Raw genomic sequence first — 16,845 nt, forward strand, 5'->3', positions numbered from 1 at the left:
CCACAACTGGGAACATCTACAGGGAGCACTGCCATCAGAAAGCAGCAGCAGTCCTCAAGGATCCACACTACCCAGCACAGGCTCTGTTCTCGCTGCTGTCATCAGGGAAGAGATATAGTTTCCACAAGATTCGCACCACCGGAGGAGTCACGCGATGGAGTAGTGGCCGGACGGTGAACTCCAGCCCTCTCCAGAAAAGTCGGGAAAAACAAGAGAAAACACAAAGGCACAGAAATAAAAGTTACAGAAAAGTGAGTATAAAGGTGGAAAGAAGATGGCGACAAAAAAAGAAAAGTCGAAAGCAACGGTAAGAAGAGAGGAAGAGAAGACAAAGGAGGAAAAAGGTGAAGGCCTTACCTGTCCGAAGAGGCCCGCTGCGGAGAGAGAAACCCGCTCCCTCAGGTCGGTAAATAATGGACTACAAAAATGGCTCGCAGAGCCGAGTAAAAGTGCGCAACCGCGCATGCGCGAAGTTTCGCGCATGCGCGATGCGAATGAAAAAAAACACACCGACGGGAGGGGGGACCAGCTGGGGAGTCGATCTCCACAGCCGGCAACGACAGCTGCAGAACACCTGCAGCAAGAAGAGACCACAGAAGACAACAGAAACAAGAAAGAAGAGGAGGAAAGGGCAACAAAGAAACAACAGATGGCCAACCCAGAGGAAGAAGAAGAGGAAGAGTATGGTGAAATAGAAGAAGAAAAGAGAGGCAAGGTAAAGGATATACTTGCTCTTATTAGAGGATACATGGAATCATTTAAAGAATAGCAAACACAGGAATTTAAGGATTTAAGAAAAAGAATAAACAACACAGAAGAGAAAATAAATAAAATGGAGATGACCTTAACAGAAATGGGAAAGAAAATGGACAAGATGGAAGAGCGGGCAGTAGCAGCAGAAATGGAGGTAGAAGACTTAAAAAAGAAATTGGAGAAATCTAATAAAAAAACTAAAGAGACACAAGAACTACTAGCTCAAAAAATAGATACAATGGAAAACCATAACAGAAGAAATAACATAAAGATAGTGGGCCTTAAGGAAGATGAAGAAGGCAAGAATATGAGGGAGTTTATAAAAGAGTGGATCCCTAAGACCCTAGGATGTCCAGAACTACAGCAAGAATTGGAAATAGAAAGGGCACATAGAGTATTGGCCTCTAAACCACAACCACAACAAAAACCAAGATCTATTGTAGTAAAATTCCTAAGATATACTACAAGAGAAAAGGTACTGGAGAAGACAATGGAAAAAGTAAGAGAGGGCAACAAACCACTGGAGTATAAAGGGCAAAAAATCTTCATTTATCCAGATATAAGTTTTGAACTCCTAAAGAAGAGAAAAGAGTTCAATACAGCAAAGGCGATTTTATGGAAGAAAGGGTATAAATTTATACTAAAGCATCCAGCGGTATTGAAAATATTTATTCCAGGACAACAAAACAGACTATTCTCGGATCCAGAAGAAGCACGAAAATTTGCAGAACAATTACAAAAATAGACTGAGGGAGGAAGACGGGTAAAGAGAGTTAAGATGATCACAATTGATATGTATGTGGGTAAAGACAAAAATAGACTGAGGGATGAAGACGGGTAATGAGAGTAAAAATGATCACGATTGATATGTATGCGGGTAAAGAGGTATAAGAGTGAATAGAGACAAGGAGCATACGTGAATGTATCTGTACTTAGAGGAAAATATAGATAGTATAGACAAGAATTAATAAGGGAAGGTAATGGAATAGAGAGAATAAGGAGGGAATTAAAAGAGTGACCTTTGTGACATATGAAAAGTGAAATCTTTTCTGGGGGAGGCGGGGTGGGGGGAAATAGCGGTCACTGCAAAATCAGTTGACGCTTGCGAGTGGATTCGCAAATCCAAATGGAGAGGGGAGATGTGGTTGTCCGACAAGGGATAAAGGACAACTCAGGAGGTGAATGGGAGATTGGGAATAAATAAGATAGAAATAGGAGAATAAGGAAAATGTTGGATGTTGTAGGAATGTTGTCTTATAAAGAGTTGAAAATAAGAAAACAGAAATGGAAAAGGAGGAAAGGTAAAGATGGAAAAACGGAAAGAGAAGATAAACAAAATATAAAAGGGCTACGCTGAACTATATGTCTTTAAATATTAATGGAATACATAACCAAATTAAAAGGAATAAACTACCAAATTTAAATGAATAAATGTATTCCATTAGAAAAAATAACATATTGGTTAAGAAATAATATTGAAATATTCGAACAAGTATAGGAGCCTTACATTAAATACAATAGCGAAAACCTACCGGGGACAAACATTACCTAAGTTGATGGAAGGAGAAGGAAAGAAAAGAATGGACTCAGTAGAATTTCTGGTGTAATTTTGTTGAATGACAACATTGTCTGACTGGATTAATGCAACCTAGATTGTATACCTAAAATGGATGAGAGGGGGGGTGGGGGGGTGGTTTGGGAGGAAAGGGGGGGGGAGAAAAAGTCACTGTATATGTGTGAAAAAGAAATTGTGATTTATGGTGTGAAAAATAAAAAAAATTAAAAAAAAAAAAAAAAAGATTCGCACCACCAGGTTCAGGAACAGCTGCTACCCCTCAACATCTGACTCCTCAGCAACAAGCTCAGTCAACGACTCATTTAAGGACTCTTGCACTTTAGTGATTTTTTTTTCTCGCAGTTAGTTTGTTTACATTTCTTTGCACTACCAATAAGTCATAATTCTGCTTTGCTTTGCAGGAAAAAGAATCTCAAGGTTGTATGTTTGTACTCTGACTATATATCTGAACTTTGAACTTTGAGAATGAATAGTGAGGTCTTGAATAGTGAGGCATCAGGAGACTTTGAGTGTATGGAGACAAGAGGCCATGAATATTGAGAAGTTGGAGCCTGAAATGGGTGAGTCAAAAGCAAGATCAAGAATTGGGTGTATGATTGTGCTGTGTGGCCAGGAACTAAAGGACCAACAAGTTGGGGTCTTAGCCCTTACAGGGGTCCAGATCCATTGTTGCTTCATTAAATCTAGTTTTCTCATGAACACTCTCAGGAAAATGTGTTCTAATTTATCTTACAATACATCAATAGGAATATTCACACAAGGAATAACATTATCCCGGCCTGTTTCCTGCAAAAACCACCATCGCATTAGGTGTGCAATAGAAAACTACAGGAAATGGTAAAATTTCCAGAATGGTGTTGGACATATTTTATGCTGTGTACAGTTTATTTTTTGGACTACCAATTAGTGGTAATTCTGCCGCACTAGCAGGAAAAAGGAATCTCAGTTATATAAGATGACATGTATGTACTCTGCCAATAAATCTGAAATCTGACAAACCTGAAACTGTTGTTCTTATCTTGGTTAGGTCAACTTTGACTTGATGTTAAGAAAAACTTGTCATGTAATTATATTTCCAGACCACTGCCTATTCATCATCTTTATGGGCTGTGCGCATTCAGTTATATTGGAAAATGCAATGTTAGCATCCATTTTGAGAGGACTAGAATATAAAAGCAAAGAGGTAATTCTGAGGTTTTATAAGGTGTTAGTCAGACCACAGTTGGAGTATTGTGAGCAGTTTTGTAGCCTATATCAAAGGAAGAATGTGCTGGGGTTGGAGAAGGTCCCAGGGTTGAGAGGAGCTTGTGATAGCTCTGGGCCTGTACTCACCAGAGTTCAGAATGATGAGGGGTGATCTTGCTGAAACACAGCTAATATAGAAGGCTGGATATGATATGTGGAGAAGGTGTGTCTGGCAGTGGGAGAGTCAAAATAAAAGGATGTTCCTTTAGAACAGAGATGAGGAAAAATTTCTTCAGCCAGATGATGGCGAATCTGGAATTTGTTGCCACAGATGGCCATGGAGTCCAAGTCATCGGATAGATTTAACGTCGAGGTTGTTAAGTTCTTGATCAGAAAAGGGATGAAAGGTTATGGGGAGAAGGCAGGAAAATGGGGTTGAGCTCATGATTCAAATGACAGAGCAGACTTGATGGGCCAAATGCCAAATTATGTTCCTATTTCTGTGGTCATATTGATTTGCTATTAACTTACTTAAAAATGCAAAAGAAGCCATACATCCCATTCTGTCTATCCCAACTCCCAAGTCCCCATCTCCTTATTTTCATGCATGATGGAAATTTCTCTTTGTTTATTTATTTGGGCCATTAGAGGCCTTCCTTAAAGATAAATTTCAGCAACAGTTTATCCTATCACCATATCTTTGAGATGTGGGAGGGAACAAGGACTAGAACCCCCCCCCCCCCCGCCCCCTCCCCACCAACCCAGTCACAGAGAAATGTGCAAACTGCACAGACTGTGCCGAAGATCAGGATTAAAACTGCTTCCCAGGCACTGACACCCAAAACTTAATTACATTCAAGGTCCAATCATTCGTATTTCAAACAATTTAATCCCCAATGCTTTACAGATCTCAGATATTTTTGCACGCCATGTATCAGTTGTTAGGTGCATGTCACATCAAATGACAAATATTATTTATTGTCAACAACCATGATAATAAATTGTGATAGATGAAGTTAAAGAGGGCTACATAATATAAAGATTTTGTATCCAATCTATTTAAACTCATTTAGTCCGAAGACTGCCCTTAAAGTCACCGGTCACAAAATGTTTAGGAAAATGATGATACCTCGACCAGGTAGCTGTTCAAGATTGACAAATATTTATGATATATGGTGAGGACAGAATTTGTAATGACCATTAAACTGTTAAACCAAGTTCATTTGATCATTGCAATAAAAGATCCCCTTCTGTTTACCATAAGAACAGGGGAGTTCTCTCTAGTGCCATGAGGGTGTCATGGTTAGCGAAGTGGATAGAGCAAACCCTTTACAGTGCCAGTGATTGGGACCAGGGTTCAAATCCTGCGCAGCTGTAAAAAGATTGTATGTTATCCCCATGTCTCCGTCGATTTCCCCTGGGGACTCTGGTTTCCTCCCACCGTTCAAAACTTACTGGGGGTTGTAGGTTAATTAGGTGTAAATTCACGGCACAGGCTCATGGGCCGAAATGGCCCGTTATCGTGCTGTATGTTTAAATTTAACATTTATGCCTCAACCACATTAGTAAAAACATTATTTGGTTATTATCACATAATTTATATTCTTTCATCATTCCCCTCTGCCTGTGATGGATGAGAATTACTGGGCTTTATTAAGCACCTCCACCAACCTTCCTCCAGCTCTGTCTCCTTTCACAGATACGAGAAATTCTCACCTCTCCCCCTTATCATATCCAATTAATACCTTTTGTTGGTCTGGATTCCTCACCCCATGTGGCACTGTCTGAATTCTGAGATTTTCTGCTTCTGGCTCATTCTGTTTATTCCTTGAAGAAGGGCTCAGGCCCGAAACATTGGCACTATATCTTTGCTTTTTATGGATGCTGAAAGACCAGATGAGTTCTTCCAGCATTTTTGTGTGTTTTTATTTAAAGCCAGTGGTTCTTACCCTTTTTCTTTTCACTCACATACCACTTTAAGTATTCCCTATGCATAGGTGCTCTGTGATTAGTAAGGGATTGCTTAAGGTAGTATGTGGGTGGAATGAAAAAGTTTGAAAACCACTGTTTTAATCGTGCCTAATTGACTCGTTATGTGCAGGGTTTCATTCTTCTTCTTTGGCTTGGCTTCGCGGACGAAGATTTATGGAGGGGGTAAAAAGTCCACGTCAGCTGCAGGCTCGTTTGTGGCTGACAAGTCCGATGCGGGACAGGCAGACACGGTTGCAGCGGTTGCAGGGGAAAATTGGTTGGTTGGGGTTGGGTGTTGGGTTTTTCCTCCTTTGCCTTTTGTCAGTGAGGTGGGCTCTGCGGTCTTCTTCAAAGGAGGTTGCTGCCCGCCAAACTGTGAGGCGCCAAGATGCACGGTTTGAGGCGTTATCAGCCCACTGGCGGTGGTCAATGTGGCAGGCACCAAGAGATTTCTTTAGGCAGTCCTTGTACCTTTTCTTTGGTGCACCTCTGTCACGGTGGCCAGTGGAGAGCTCGCCATATAACACGATCTTGGGAAGGCGATGGTCCTCCATTCTGGAGACGTGACCCATCCAGCGCAGCTGGATCTTCAGCAGCGTGGACTCGATGCTGTCGACCTCTGCCATCTCGAGGGTTTCATTAACTCCAAAGGAAATGGGCCAATGACAATTTTTCTCAAGCAAAATATTTCAGTAACAATTGGGTCTAGAGCAGTGGTTTTTGACCTTCCCTTCCTATTCACATACCACCTTAAGCAATCCCTTACTAATTAAAGAGCATCTATGGCATAGGGATTACTTAAAACCGTGAATGGAAAGAAAAAAGTTGAGAACCACTGCTTTAAGCCAATTCTGAACCCATGCTATCAATTCACAATTGATTCCTTCTTTATCAGTCTCCCATGAGGGATCTTGTCAAATGCTTCTCTAAAGTCCATGTGGAATATATCAACTGCCCAACCCACATCTACCATCATTGTCACCTTCTCAGAAAACTCAATCAAATTTGTAAGACATAACCTGCTGGCAGAAATCCACACTGAGCATACCTTTCCCATTGCGCATATTCTTTCTCTCAGTATTCTCACCAGTAGCTCCCCTACCACTGATGTGAGGCTCACCAGTCTTTAATTTCCTGGATTATCATTATTTCACTTTTTTTTAAATCAAGGACCAATGTTGGAAACTCCGTTTGATTAAAGCATTGAGTCTGAAGTTATTCAATCCAATTCTTACACCATGCCTCAGTGTCTTTAAGATGTTGGAAATAAAACAAATAATACCTTGTTCATAAAATAACTACAGAGGAAGTCAGCATGTGAAATGAAGCTTCCCATTGGAAGTTTCCTCATTTCGCCTTACTGTAAAACTAACCTGTAGTTAATGATGACAGCAGTTGAGGACCAATCACCCCACAGATTATTTTTACACATATGACACATATGATTGAGTGATCATTGGTGGTTGTAATAGAAAGCTACTGAGTACTAGAATCATACAGATAGCACAGAATATGATTTCTTAAACAATAAATTATTAGTGAATCGAATACTTCAATTCATCACGAACACATTGTGCAGAGATAGTTTGACAGTAATTGCTTTCTTAAATTATCTTTTCAAGTTTAGGTGAGATTGTGCACAAAGAAGCCATCAACCATCGAGAATTTTAATTGGTTGCAATATCTTGTCAAAAATAATACATTCTTGTTATCCATAACTGGAGAAATTTAAGGGTATATAGTTATTGCAGAAAGATGATCAAATATAGAGGCTTAGTGCATTCAGAGAATCATCTTAAATATGTCAATTAATATTTGTAATAATTGAACCGACTGTGGCCATCCTTAATACAAATGAAGATTGTGATTGCTGGAGATCAACATATACAAGAGTTGTCTGGGACAGAATTGTTGTCAGCAGGCAGCATGGTTAGTGTAGTCGTTAGTGCGACACTTTTACAGCACAAGCGACCTGAGTTCGAATCCCACGCTATACGGAGTTTGTACGTTCTCCCTGTGTATGGATGGGTGTCCTTCATGTACTCTGGTTTCCTCCCATGCTTCAAAAACATAAGGGGGTTGTAGGTTAATTGCTGCATTTGGGGGCATGGGCACATGAGCTAGAAGGGTCTAAATTTAAAAATGTAACCATCTTCAGCTGGTTTATCAATGTCCTATACGTCATCTCAAAAAGTGGGATTTTCACTGATAACGCTGATTTTTATTTCCATTCACAACTGCTTATATACCAAGGTCTTTAAAACATTTATGTACCAGGCACTGACTACCTCTAACTGTAAATACGTACCCTTTATATTCACTGATGTTGCCATCTCCAAACTCCTCACAATTAATATCTTGGGACCAACAATGACCAAAGACTTAAATGGATCATCCCAATGACTTTTTCATGGAGATACTGAGGCTAAATATCTGTATCATGTATATCCTTACTTTAGAAACCTTTCCACTATCTTCAAGCCACAAGTTAAGATTGTCATGGAGTGACCTCCATGTGTGGCTGCAAACACATACTACTGGGGAGGGGGAAAATCAGTCCACTTGTTTGGAACCCCATTCACCACCCCTAAGCAATCATTCCTTCCTTCCCCCAGCAGTGTAGCAAAAGACCCTCTCCAATTTACTTGCCGGGTTCCCAACAGAAGGGCAACAAATGTGTGGGAAATATTATTACCACTCCCTTATCTTCACTTGTTCACAAGCTTCTTCTAACTCAACAGCACTTTATCATAAGGGCCAATTTAAGAAAACAGTTGACCATGACTTTCATATGCGTTTGCGATTGGACATTGTGTCAGAATGGAAAATAAAAATTGCAGTGGCGAAGGTTTTCTCAGCAGAAGCAGTTTCAAATATTTTGGTGCAGGTTTTGCCAACCTTTTTCGCTCAACAAGTGCAACACAATTGTTTTGAATAAATTAGGTTTCATTTCAATTACAGTAGTCACACTTATTATGAAATAGTAGGAGGGTTAAGCGTGAATCTGTGATTATGACTGCGAAATGGAAAAAGGTAGAAGTTTAAGATAACAGGTGGATCATAAAAGAAAGGGAAAAGTTAATATAATGATGAAAGTACAGACAGCATTGAACCAAAAGATTATTAAAACATTACTGGGAACAAAACAATGAAATAAATAGTAAAGTAACATGAAAAATAATGTGAGAGTGGAATTTGGATCAAGAAGAGGTAGCAAAGGGGGAAAAGGAGATGGAAGTGAGCACGTGTGAATACATTTACACTCCAGCTTGCTGTGTGTAGAAGGACAAAATTATTGAATTAATTGCAACATGATTCCATTGGAATCATTTCAATCACAGAAGGAAGTTTATTTTAGTCCGTTTTAGTTTCTTAATTTACAGCATAGCTTTCTGCATTAATTTCCAATTTCTGGTTGCATGCTACCATTAATTTCCAAATTCTGGTTGCATGGTACCATTAAAAACTTGAATACTCTTCGGAGTAATCTTAAAAGACACCTAAAATTTGTATTCAGTTCAACATTTTCCATATAAATTGAAATGGTGAACTGAATGAATTTCAGATCAAAGATTTTGATCCTGTTTGTGGCATCTCGTTGCATTACAGGCCTAGTGACAAAGACATCCTAAAATTGGCTACAACGGTATCTGTCACAACCTGTTCTCAATCCGATTACGGTATAATGCATCAGTAAACATTATTTAATTTTTTTCAAAAGCCTTCACTTCCCCTTGTAAATTAATTTGCAAGATACTTAATGGACGCTTGTGTAATTCAAAATTTATTCCACATTCTAAGTACATCTCTCAAGTTGCAAATCAAAGAAATTGTGATTTAGAATTAAGATTACTCTCTGGAATAAGAAATAAATGGACCACTATCACTTCAATTTTTTTTTCAACCGTTTAACTAATTTAAAAGGTCCTTTAACATTTTTTTTTCCCAGTGCATTTTGAGTTCCTCAACTGTGTCAATATATGGTGGGGCCAGGCATCTTCAATATAGCTGACACATTGCCATCATTACTTGAACAGGAGTCCTCAATAAGGGCTACAACAGAGACCAAATTCTGTCAGCTCTGCTTCAGGGTTTCCATTCTGTTCAGAAAACGTGCACGTCTCCAAATAGAGGTCACATTGTAGAATTAAAAGAGAAGGTAGAGGGCAAGAAATCTTAGTGATGTAAATTTCTGCATCTGGGTAGCCATTTGTGGTAGAAGACAAATAACTCATAATCTTGTCAGTGTCATATTGAAGTGGTCCAATTGTGGCAATTAATTTTAGTAGGGGTATCCCCACTGCTATGTGCAGGTTATCATTAAGCAATGGAGAAATTTCTCCCCAACCCTTGAAAATTTATGGTCTAATGATCAAAGTTCCTGGTGAATCCACCAGGATGCTTAATCTCTAAGGCATGGCTCCTGTGGCATTTGAATCCTTTCTTTGTTTTAGTTTGGAGTTCTTAGTGAATTTTTGCACCATCTCAGTTGCCATCCAAAAAACTGAGGTAACATGGGAGTAAAATTGAAAATACTGCAAACTGCAAGTAATGGAGCACTCCAAATGTTCTTGCTTCCTTTTTGTATGGCTTAACACACCAGGTAAATTAAATTGATCTAATGAAAGGAATATTAATCACAGTGAGTGGCCAACTGCTGAACCAAGTTTCAAATTTATAAATTTGCCTATTTTTTTTCTGAATTCACATGGAATCCAGGAAAATATTATGTTGAGTTTGGATTATGCAGGCGTCTTCTTTCATCCAAATTTATTTTACTGTGAACTGTCTTGGGCATTGGAATTGTGATTTAGAAAGTCAGTTTAAAAAAAAACAGAATAGTGATGATGGGCTAATGACTTTTGATTTTGGCAAACATTTTAAGAATATGATATTGTGAATACTTAATTTTTAACCATGCTCAATGTCATGTCATGTTTAAATCTAGAGTAGATTAGATGCTCAATTTTCAATTTGAATTCAAATTTTCAAACACTGTGGAGACCCTTTTTAAATTACTTTCATAATCTTTGATATGAAGGTAGAATTATTGATCAATGAGGTAATTGATCACTGATTAGAATTCTCTCCCTTTTTTTGGTCAAACATCCTATTTCATGGTAGTGGGTTTAGATTTTCATTTTTTATACTTAAAATGTGGAGTACTTTGGATGAAATTATATGATTTAAGTGTAATGTATCTTCTAGATTTTTAACATATATCTTTATGTACTCTGTATTTTTGGATGTGAAATTTCAATGTTAATAAAAATATAGAAAAAGAATTGTTAACCAAGTGTATATCAATTACACTGGACAAGAAATCTTTTCAAAAGGTTTTCTTCCTGAGAAAAAAATTGGGGACTATGATGTACATCCTCAAGCTGGGCACAAAAATAATATTGCATCCCATACGAAGTTGGGAAACATTAAATTAACTTTTATTCAATTTAGCATGTTTGATCATATCATGATGCTGACACATTACATTAGTTGAACTGACCTAAATATGTTTTGTTTGTACTCAGCATCTGATGCCTCTCATGTCAGTGCCCAACAATAGTTGGCAAGCATTGATGGATTCCAGTTGTCCTAATACTGCTCTTCCACGGTCACAATGTCTGGTGAAACCTTTCATGTGTTCATCACTGACTGCACCAAGTTCAGCAGGGAAAAAGTCCAAATGTGAATGCAGAAAATGAATTTTCAAGCACCATGGTTTTGTATGCTTGAAGTAGGATTAAAATGTGAAAGAAATCACAAAAGTGTGCTATATCCTTTTTAAAAAATGCTATGTGATAGGAATTTTTTAAGGTGATCAGCAGCCCAAATCCATAAAATACACCTAAAAATGTTCAGGAATCAAAATTTTTGTTGCCCAGTGTTAGTGCAATAAATCAATTAGTCCAGCAGATTAGGCACCTCTTTAGAATATTGCACTATTTAAGATTTGCTCATTTGATGCATCCATTTTGTTCAGCTTGCAGAACAGCAATGAAGAAAATAGATTGTTCACTTAAGGATTAATTATTGCATCTCTTCCTTTTGCTTTAGCAGTATATGCAGTTACACTGGACTTGGGGAAAGAAAACCAGTAAGAGATCCAGAATGATGTTTGGATGATATATAGCGTACAATGTATGCTGTCATGTCCTGCTGCTTAGCTACATAATGTCTTCTGTATTCAATACCACAACTGAGTAAAGGCAATAAAATCAGTAGAAAGATACATTGATACAGCTATGGCTTCAGGGTTACTGCCATGGGTTTACTGTCCAGATGTCACTTCCACTTGCTCTGATGGCAGATCATTGATCTGAAATGTTCATTATTTCTGGCTCCACAGATGTTGTCAGCCTTCTATATTCTGATTTGTATTTTTACTTTTAATCAGATTTATTTCATTGCCTCTTTCCCAGGGATTGTTGGAAAGGCATTTTCTACCTTTCTAACCAATCAGTCATTTCCTGTGGGCAAACTGCAGACATTTTAATGATTGGCTCTTGATGCTAGTCTTTAGTCACCAGATTGCAAACAGCATTGTGAGGTAAACTTGCAGTGTTTGTTCTCCAAAACATCCCTTAGTCTGCAATTATACCTTGAAAGAAAGCGCACCAGCAACAGTTTCTGATAATGATATCTTCTCATATAATGGATCTTGTGGAAATTCTGAGTTTAATTGCATGACTTGATCAGTAAAAAGTATGTCTCTCTCAAGGTAATTATGCTGTTGTGCCATTAAATCACGCTGTTTGATTTGAATATATTGCAAAAATTTTAATTCTACAAATGGTCTCAGAATACAAAATGATAAATCAAGTCCTTCTGGCAATCACTTATCTCAAGATAGTAAAACAAACAATTAACACAGTTAATTCAACAGGTTGAAACAATATGCCAGTATTTAAACAATACAATAAATGAGCAAACAAGCTGCTCAAATTGAGACCCATGACAGGAAAAATGGTAGAAACAGTAATGGACACTTGAAATCATAAGGATTCATAGAAATTTATGACATGAGATTATTTGACCATGCCATCCAAAAAAAGGAGCTATTAACATTAATCTGAAAATGCTGGAAGCATCAGAAATTATTTTTCTATGCAAGCTGATCAGCAGTATTTCCACAATTTTCTGTTTTTATTTTAGATTTCCAGCATCTGCAGTTTTAAAAAAAAATTTCACGTAATACTCCTAATTCTTTGGATGGAATTTATTTGCCGCTTTTCTGCTTACCTGATTAATCCATGCAAGTTCTTCTTTCAGCCTATAACTTTCTGTCCCATTAAGAGAACAGCCAACTTCGGTATTATTACAAGTTCCAGTTTCATTTGGCATGAATAAGGGTTAGTACAGATTGCAATCATTCGCAGCTGTGGAGAGACTGGTGGCAACAGCTAGTACACTGGATATTCCCAAAGTTGATACTCTAGTGGAAGAGTAAGAACATTTGTGCTTAATCTGGGGACATAAGTGGTGAGAGAGTCATGTGAGTGGAATATGAAGGAAACGTTATTCATTATTGATCAGTGAGTTTTCAGCATTCAGGTTACTCAGTCTCTCCCACCTCCTTCGTGATTACTTCTGTGCATCAGTTTGAAAGCCTGCGTTTCAACACGGGATTAGTAGGACTGAACTTTGGAATGACTTTCCAGAATTGTGCCTAAGCTGTAATGGTTTGGGTCTCTCTCTCCCTCTCTCCCTCTCTCTCTCTCTCTCTCTCTCTGTCTCTCACACATGCACATGCGCACACACACGAAAGTACACAAATCTACACACACAAACACACACACACACACACAAATGTACACACAGACATGCGCACACAAATCTACACAGACATGCACACACATATGTACACGCACAAATGTACGTACATACAGACACAAATGTACACATGTATGCTAATGTGAACACACACGCAAACTAATGAACACACACTAATGAGTACATGCACACTAACAATAACACTGCCTTGCTGAATTTCTATTGCTGCTGGGCTGCAACATAACAGTATGATTGGTGAACTTCTTAATCATAATTTATACAAATCAGGAAAAAAGCACGAAAGAAAAATGGCTTCCTACTGAGCCTCACGACTTTCAGCCAATATCGTCTTCAAAATTTCCATGACCCTTTTGTTGGCACTGAACCAGTTTTGATTTCAGCTTGTCACCTTACTTCAAATCCCTTGACCTTCTACTTTTGTTATCTGCTTGCTTTGGTCCATGTAGTCTGCATCAAATACCACATTCTTGATATCTCATTAATAGTCCTTGAGATAGTTAACCATGATCTTCCCTCAACATATCCTAATCTATTTAACTATTTAGGCAGAGCCAAATGGATTTATGAAAGAATAAGGTTAACAAATCTTAGCAAGTTTAATTACTCCCCAATTAATCTAAAACCCATGGTACATTTTGAAGGGTGGGAAGAAACCTGAGCACTTGGAGGAAACTCATACAAACACATTTAAGAGTGTACACTCCTTTCAGACAACGCCGGGTTTGAACCCCAGTGGCTGGAGCTATAAACCATGTTGAACTAATCACTATGCTTACCGTGTCATTCATTTAGCATGGAAATTTTATAGGAATTCAAGAGACTATAAATTATTGTCATATTATTTAATAATGGTTAGATTTCTGACTCTAAGATATCTGAATCAAATGTAATCATGAGAGATGTAAAATGATTTGCTGATATAAATTGAAATTGAAATAAATTTTTTAATTTATTAGTAAATAAATTATGTGACAAACTGTTGCATGCAAAAGTGAGAATGACTATTGAAGCAACTCAAAAATTACTGGCACCTGAAGGCAGTTGGCATCCAGTATCGTATTTGTTATATGGACAAAAAGGCTTTTTTTAAATATAAAACAAACTTGACTTGTTTGGCTAAATATGATACTATACATTCTGTGGCTTTATTGCTAAATGTTGATGGTGAATTGTTCATGAAAGACATTGAAAATGTAAGTTAATAAATTCATGATATTTCTGATTTAACTTGATGAATTTTTTATTTTCTTTATTACGAGGCTTCCTGTATGCATTAAAAGTAAACATACATAATGCTAGTGCAATCTTTAATTCAGCACACTGTGCATATCATCTAATTCAGTTTTCCACCTCCTCACAGTGCTGTGCAGTTGATTATTGTCAAAACAATCTTTATTTTATCATGTTTCTTTGATTTTTATCGATGAGTCATTGTGCATTCATTCCGCCTTGGGGTACTGTTAAATCCTGACTACCTGTAGAATTTTAGATCCTGACATATTCCCCAGTTACATGGGTGGCTGAAAGTGGCTACAAATAAATAAAATTCTGGATTGGATGACCAAGAAGAAAAGAGGGTTGCTTAAAGTTGGAGACAGAATTAAAATTTAAGTATACAGTTTAGATTACATTTGTCACATTTACTACATTCAAATAATGTACATTATGTTCATGGATTAAAATAGAAATCTTGTATTTATCAAGAATTAAAATAGAATCAATCCTCAAATCTTTGAACTAAAACTTTTTTCACCAAAAGTACTTCTTGCCTTATACAACTCTACATGTATGTGGCATTAGATGGAGAGGGCCAAAAGTTTTGAACTATATTTAGTGGAAGTGTTTGACAGGATCATTCCTCACCCAGAAATGTTTATCTTTAACTATATAATGCAGTTTTCAATTTTGACAATGCATTTTCTCATGAATGGCCTGCCAAATGCACTGTTTGGACCCGAGCTGGAGTATGGCAAGCCATACTGGGCAATTTACCTTAGCTCAAACACACAAAAAGAATTTCAAATAATGAGGTTGAAGTCTTGAAGCCTTCAGAATCAGTATTCTCATGGAGAGAAGGAAAAAAGCATCAGGCTAGCCAGGTAAGTTCCAGCAGCAAACAAATTAGAAGGGTGTTCAGCCTTTAACATTGACTATCTATTGCTTTCTGTGAGTGTGCTGCCTGACTCGCTGAGATCCTCTGGCATTTTGTGTGAAATTGCAGCGACGGGTCATTTTGACCCGTTTTGCAACAATGGAGTGGAAAATTAGGATTAGGAGGTGACGATGTCAAGTGGGAGATAGTTGGTTGAAGGAAATACAAATTATGAACGACTGGTTTGATTACTTGCATATTCTTCATTGAATCCCATATTTTGTGTCTCACTATTGCTGCCATACTCTTGCTTTGAGAACAATTCAGTCCTTACTGAATATTTTACTAAATGTAGCCTGACAATGCAATCAATATATGGAACAAAATGAAGCATGCTCTTGTTAGAAAAGTTAGTGTGAAACAATAATTTTTGTTCTGCCATCACTGATGACCTTTCTAGCTTAATGTTTCGTCATTTAAAGTAGACTCTGCGTAACTTTCAAATAAAACATCAAAATAATAATTCTTTCTAACAAATGGGATAATACAAGTTAAAGTGAATACTAAAATATACACAGATCCAGAATTTTTTAAATTGGCATAAATATTGAAATCCACCAGCACGTTTTTAAAATTCCAAGGAAAATTGTTCTGTTTCTGTCGATAGTTTTAACAAAAGGTCAGGATGTGTGATTCTAACAGATTTTGATGGATTTGCTGCTTCACAATTACTAGTTGGTTTACAAGTATGTCATTACTTTGAATAATGGAAGGTTTAATTTTAACACTTTTTTTCCAGCAACGCGATCAGCCATCACCTCCTAAAGGAACACCACAGACTGACGAGGAGGAAGGAGAGAAAAGCTGTGGCCCAGCAAGACTATGGGAAGCATTCACTCCTTGCAATGGCTGCCGACCGCTTGGCTTCCCTATTTTAACCCAGGTTGTTATTTTTTACTTTCTCTATAATACTTTACTGTTGCTGGACTTGCATATCTATTAAACTAAGCACATACTCTTGTTAAAGAAGAATCTTATCTCATGTGACAGATCAAATATAGAATATTGTGTGCAATTCTGGTAACCCAACTATAGGAGGGATATCGTTACACTACAAAGGATGGAAAAAAGATTGACAAGGATGTTACTGGGAGTGGAGGGCTTGAGTGATAAGGAGTGACTTGGATAGGCCTGGATTTCTGTTTCCCTGGAAAGTAGGAGGCTGGGACGTGACCTTCAGAGAAACAGTAAAACCCCTGGTATCCAGCACCTATGGAGATTGGTAGATGCTGGACAAGTGAATTTTCTGGTTGCATGAGACTGCATGTTGCGTAAACACGGCAAGGTGTGCCGATTTTAAACCTATATTTTTTACCTATTTATTTTCCATGATTTTTTTAAACAATTGTTTGAGCCCGCAAGTTATTTGAATTCCACGTAACAGGGATTTTACTGTATATAAAATCATGAAGGGCAT

General features: G+C 37.7%; 1 protein-coding gene across 17 annotated transcripts in view; it reads left to right on the top strand.

The window, feature by feature from the left end:
- Positions 1–16,845, top strand: part of anks1b (ankyrin repeat and sterile alpha motif domain containing 1B) — an 823,124-nt gene that overhangs the window by 418,087 nt on the left and 388,192 nt on the right. For 16 of the 17 annotated variants that reach the window (XM_069908369.1, XM_069908373.1, XM_069908387.1 and 13 more), the window contains one exon: positions 16,168–16,311. In XM_069908369.1, the coding sequence (XP_069764470.1) occupies positions 16,168–16,311 (144 nt within the window). Of the gene's footprint in view, positions 1–2,788; positions 2,890–16,167; positions 16,312–16,845 lie in introns of those variants that run through there. The other variant, XM_069908380.1, reaches the window with a different exon arrangement.

This window comes from Narcine bancroftii, chromosome 13, assembly GCF_036971445.1.
Source record: "Narcine bancroftii isolate sNarBan1 chromosome 13, sNarBan1.hap1, whole genome shotgun sequence".
Classification (NCBI taxonomy): Eukaryota; Metazoa; Chordata; class Chondrichthyes; order Torpediniformes; family Narcinidae; genus Narcine; species Narcine bancroftii.